Here is a 6,000-nt window from a genome sequence, read left to right on the forward strand (position 1 = left end):
GCATCATAACAAAACCACCAACACATATTTCACGTAAACACACACACACACACAGACGTAGTCATTTACTCAGGAATGCCACAAATACCAATTATAGTTTGCAGTTAAATAAATAACTACCAAAACAGTAAGATACTCCGTTCGTAAATGAACATTGTGAGACTACTCACCTCAAAATTCCTACTGCGTCTTCACACAACTAGATAACTTACAGAACGCACTCTATCAAGTACCTAAGGAAAGTACAATCTCAATTCAATACACAATTCACAAAGCGATTAAAGTTCCAAAAGTAACGCCAATCAAGGTGAAACTTCATCAGAGACCACCCAAAGTCTCCGGAACACTTTTAGGATCGATATATCAAAAGTATAAGTCGATCCAATAGTCGGATCTTCACGGATCGAAAACTAAATAATTCAAAATTACGAAAAACCCTAACATTATCAAACGATCTCCAAAAGTTACATATCATATATCAAAATGCCCATATCGATGAGTAGATGATAATGAAGTACGAAATTGCCCCAGACATGGTCGGACGAGTCACCATGCCAAACTCAAAACCAGCACGATCTAGCCGTCCAGAATGTAGAGAATACCAAGTTGAGTAATTTTATTACCTGGAGTTTAAACCAAATCGGCTTAGATCCTCACCGTTCGCCACCACAAGTCAAAAATCACTATTCACGTTGAGTTACGGCTCCACACTAAAAATTGACCAACCAAACCTCCAAGGATCGAAAGAGGACGTCGCCAGGAACATAACATGACCAGTTTCGAGTTCTGCTGTCGTGGGAATCTGAAAATATTGCCGGGTCAATCGGCGTTGAACTTCACTGCTTCATTCACCGTGGACGGTGTAAATCGCAGCTAGAGACCACTGTTGGGAGGACCAAGATGAGGAGGCGAAGAGATCTAGGTAGGTGCCGCCGCCTGAAGTCGCTGGAGTTCCCCGGAAAATGTGGGTCTGAAAATTGGGTACAGGTCGGGTTTGCCAGAAGCTTGGGAGAGAATGGGTTTCTGGAATTTTCTGGAAACAGTACGAAAATGGAAAGTTTCGAAATGTGTGAACTATTTCCGGAATTTCTAAATTTATACTAAAAATTTTGAAAATGAAAATAATTTCCGCTGACCATAACTTTCTCGTATGAACTCTGATTTACGCGTTCCGCATGTCCATGAACTCGTATCGACATGCTCTACGATTTTTATGAAGGAAATTTTTAGAGAAACCCAATGAATAAAAAGTCTACCTGCGTCCCCTAAAATGATGTTTTTTGAATAATTATTCATCCGAAAATAATTCAATTTCACAAACAATATACGAATAAAGCATAATCACAATAATTCGTACAACTCGTCAATTATCAATTACAAGAATTAAATAACGAAAATCCAAGTCATTACATCTTCAATCTTCACTATTTGCACAATTCACCGGATTTAATCATCTTACTCATGTAGAAGCCTAGCAAATCAATAGATATTATGGATGAAGAGATGATATTTGAAATTGGGTTTCTGTTTATCAAAATCAAGTAATCGACATAAAAAAAAAAAGAACAATAACATAAGAACATAAGAATAGGGATAGAAATTACCTCGGGATCAAGGAAACAAGAATTTTTGAAAATTAGGGGTATTAAGCTTTGTGGGTCTCTAAAATTTTGGGTGAATCTGTTGAAATTGTGGAGAAATAAGGCTAGAGATTTGGGATATGAGTTCTTGTGCAAGGCTTGGTGACCTGAGATTGCATCCAAAAAATTCTTTTTCAAGTATTTGTCTTTGCATATTCTTGGCCTCATTTGGTTTGCGGAAAGAAAATTGGTTCCTTGGCCTTTCTCATAATCATGGTCAATGTTCTAAAACGCGGCCGCCCAGCCTGCCTAGGCAGCGCCTCTCCGTCTCGAGGAATGGCAAATCGGAGCTTCTGGGCGTTTATGATTTAGGCGGGCGCCTAGGCGGCCTAGGCGCGGTGAGCCAGGATTTTTTTATTTTATTTTATTTTTTTATAATTCGTGAGATTAAGACCTAAAGACCCAAATTCATAGGGTCAGTTCGTCCAAAGGCCAAAACGCCGCAAAAAATAGAGTCAGTTCGTCCTAAAGCCAAAACGCAGCAAATCTAGCTCAGTCTCCTGACTCTCCTCCATGCTCGATCTCTTTTCCGTCGCTGGTGAGCCTTTCCTCCGTGCTGTCACTCTCTTTCTCTTTGTCGCTCTCTCTTTCTCTCTGGCTCTCTGCGCGCTGCTCAAACTCGCTTATATCGGACCCAGATCGGATTATCGGAAGTTCGGAACCGGCAGCTTCTTCGTCGCTCTCTCTTTTCTCTGCGGCTCTGTCCGCGGCTGAGCTCTGAAACCAGATCGGAATCTTCTTCACCCCTCCGTTCCAGTATCGAGTCTATCGACTCTTCCTCCACTATCTCAACCGGCAGCTTCTTCGCCCGTCCGCTCCACAGCTCCTCCATTTTCTAGCTTCTCCACGGTAAGTTCTAACTTCTGAGAAATTGATAATCTTTTTGTATGGGGATTGATAATCTTTATTCTTGTTGAGTTGTTGGCTTGTTACTGGAAAATGGAAATTGATAATCTTATTTTTCTTGTTGCTAGAATTGATAATCTTGTTGTTGAGTTAAGTTGTTGCTGGAAGGTGAATAAGTGATAATCATCTTGTTGAGACGTTGAGTTGTTGGCTTGTTGCTGCAAAATGGAAATTGATAATGTTATTGTTCTTGTTGCTGGAGCCTGGAATTAATAATGTTCTTGACTTCTTGTTGAGTTAAGTTGTTGCTGGAAACTGGAAAGTGATAATGCATTTGTCGAGTTGTTGCTGGGAATGTGGAAATTGATAATGCATTTGTTTTAGAAATTGATAATCTGGAATTCTGGATGTTTCTGTTGTGGCCTTATAGGCAGTAGGTCTGTTGTTTTGGAAATTCATAATCTCAAATTCTCAATGTTTCTGTTGTATCATTGAGTTAAATTATAATGACTTAAATTAGACAATTAGTTAATGGCTTAATGCATATAAATATATAACGAATTAATGAGTTAAATTAGTTAATGCATGTACAATTATACATTCTGCCACAGTGCCACTATTGTTAAATCAATAAATCATTGTTTGTTTATTAATAGGGATTCCTTGATGGCATCTTCCGGAGGATCTAATGTTACTAATGAAGTGGATAGATCATTGAGGCGTGGGTCAAACGATGTTGGATGGGACTTTGCGGTGTTGGAGGATCCACACAACTTAGATAAGTTGAAGTGTAAGTTGTGTGGGAAATTAATTAGTGGTGGAATACATAGAATGAAGTAACACATTGCCAACATCAAGGGGAATGTTGCCTCATGCAAGAATTCTACGGATGCCGATAAAGCCAAATGTATAGCCACAATAGAGGGAGCAAAAATTAAGAGAATGCAAAAGGATATGCATGAGAAGGAAGTGAGGGAAGAAGTTGAAGTTTCTCAATCACATGATGTAGAAGATGTAGAAATTGAAGGGACAAGTTTGTCAAGAAAAAGGCCGCACTTTCTTGGGCCTATAGACAAGTTTGCATCTTCAATCACTCCCGAGGATTCAATTGATGGAAGCAAGAAGATGCGTCAACAAAACATTAATGATGCCATTTGGAAGGAAAGAACACATAGTGTGCATCAATGGTTGGCTAGGTGGGTGTATGAAGCCAGCATTCCATTTCATGTCATTGATAATGATAGCTTCAAAAGATTTGTAGAAGCGGTTGGTCAATTTGGCCCGGGTTACCGACCTCCAACTTAATAACAACTAAGAGAGCCATTGTTGAAGGAAGAGGTTGAGAGGACTAAAAATTCACTCAAGAAGCATGAAGAAGAGTGGGCAAAGAATGGTTGGTCCATTATGACCGATGCTTGGAGTGACCGAAAAAGAAGAAGCATTATGAACTTGTGTGTCAATTGCAAGGAAGGCACTACTTTTCTTTCTTCAAGGGAAGATTCGGATCAATCACACACCAGGGCTTATATCTTTGAATATGTTGACAAATGCATTGAAGAAGTTGGGGCACAAAATGTAGTTCAAGTAGTGACGGATAATGCTACTAACAATATGGCGGTGGGGAATTTGTTGAAGATAAAGAGGCCAAATATATTTTGGACTTCATGTGTCACTCATACATTGAATCTCATGCTTCAAGGGATTGGTAACCAACCAAGATTCAAAGGAGTGATTGAGAAGGCAAATGCATTCACTATCTTTATCTATGCACATCACAAGACATTGGCTTTGATGAGGAAGCATACAAAGAAAAGAGACATAGTGAGGCCGGGAGTCACTAGATTTGCCACTTTCTTCCTAACTTTGCAAAGCTTGATGGAGAAGAAGAGTGAGTTGAGGTGTATGGTTGCTTGTGATGATTGGACCGCTTGCAAACATTCTAAGAGTGCCAAGGGGAAAGCGGCATATAATACCGTATTGAGCACCTCTTTTTGGAATGGGGTAACACTTTGCTTGAAAGTGTTTGCTCCTTTGTTTAAGGTGCTTCGCCTTGTGGATGGGGATAAAAAGCCATCAATGGGCTTTTTGTATGGAGAATTACTCAAGGCAAAGGAAGACATTAAAGAGGCATTCAAACATCAAGAGGCCAATTATAGAGATTATTGATGAGAAAAGCCGTGGTCGTCTTGATAGTCCATTACATTTGGCGGCTTACCTCTTGAACCCCTATTACTTCTACAAGGATGAAAACATTCAATATGATCATGTTGTCATGGAAGGGTTCTTTCTTTGTGTGGAGAAGTTCTTTCCCAATGACCTTGAGACCCAAAGTGTGATGACAAATGAAGAATTGTTGCTGTATAAGAGCAAAGGGGGAGGATTTGGAAGAGCAATAGTTAAGTTGGGATGTGCAAAGAATGATGACAAGTATGATCCGGGTAAGAAACTAAGACTATTTCATTATTTTGTGAAAATTACAAGGCATGATATTTATTTTGTTTAACTCATGATATTTATTTTGTGTACTTATTGTTATTGTTTTGTTTGTGGCTTTGTGCATATGTAGTTGGATGGTGGTCCAATTATGGAAATGCAACACCCCAATTGCAAAAAATGGCTAGAAGAATACTCTCTTTAACTACAAGTTCATCCGGGTGCGAGAGAAATTGGAGTACTTTTGAGGGAGTAAGTGTTTTCGATAAAATGCCTAGAAGGATACTCTCTCATAATGGTTGATTTGTTACTAACTTATCAATATATATATATATATATATATATATATATATATATATTTTATGTAGATCCATACAAAGAAAAGAAATAGACTAGATGCTTCAAGATTGAATAATTTAGTCTATGTCCAATTCAATGCCAAGATCATCTACAAAAAGAGAAGGGCTCAAGAGTTGGGTGTAGATGTGCTACTTGGTAATGAAGCTAGCAAGGCTCAAGGGTGGATTGTGGATGGTGGTGATGAAGAAGATGACTCGGATATTATTAGTGAAATGGAGGGAGAGTCTTCGGGAGTGGATAGTGGGCTTAGGAGAAGTTCTAGAAATGTAGAGGTAAGAGAGCTTCATGATGAAGATTTTGTATCGGATGAGGACACGGAAGAGGAGGGAGAAGAAGAGGATGTTGAGTTTGAGTCCGATACCGAAGGAGTCTTGGATGGATATGGAGGGGAAGAGTTAGAGATTTAGCCATTTAGGCTTGCAATTGTTTTGTCACTTTAGTCTTTAACTCTATGTATGCTTATTTAGGACTCTCTTAAAATTTGAACATTCTAGGTGCAATTTTATCACTTTAGTCTTTAATCTTTATGGATGCTTATTTAGGACTCTCTTAAAATTTGAACATTCTAGGTGCAATTTTATCACTTTAGTCTTTAATCTTTATGTATGCTTATTTAGGAATCTTAAAATTTGAATATTCTAGATTTTTAGGTGCAATTTTATTACTCTTTGAGTCTTTATAAATTTATATATTTTTAATTACATAAATAAAAGCTATAAAA

General features: G+C 38.4%; 1 protein-coding gene across 1 annotated transcript; it reads left to right on the plus strand.

Moving 5' to 3' along the window:
• Window positions 1-3,152: 3,152 nt before the first annotated feature.
• On the plus strand, window positions 3,153-5,686 carry LOC112168490. Its single transcript, XM_024305612.1, has 6 exons — window positions 3,153-3,276; window positions 3,400-3,752; window positions 3,819-4,384; window positions 4,527-4,924; window positions 5,053-5,171; window positions 5,363-5,686. The coding sequence occupies exons 1-6, from the start codon at window positions 3,153-3,155 to the stop codon at window positions 5,684-5,686; spliced, it is 1,884 nt and encodes a 627-aa protein (XP_024161380.1).
• Window positions 5,687-6,000: the final 314 nt, after the last annotated feature.

The sequence above is a fragment of the Rosa chinensis genome, chromosome 1, assembly GCF_002994745.2.
Source record: "Rosa chinensis cultivar Old Blush chromosome 1, RchiOBHm-V2, whole genome shotgun sequence".
Lineage (NCBI taxonomy): Eukaryota > Viridiplantae > Streptophyta > Magnoliopsida > Rosales > Rosaceae > Rosa > Rosa chinensis.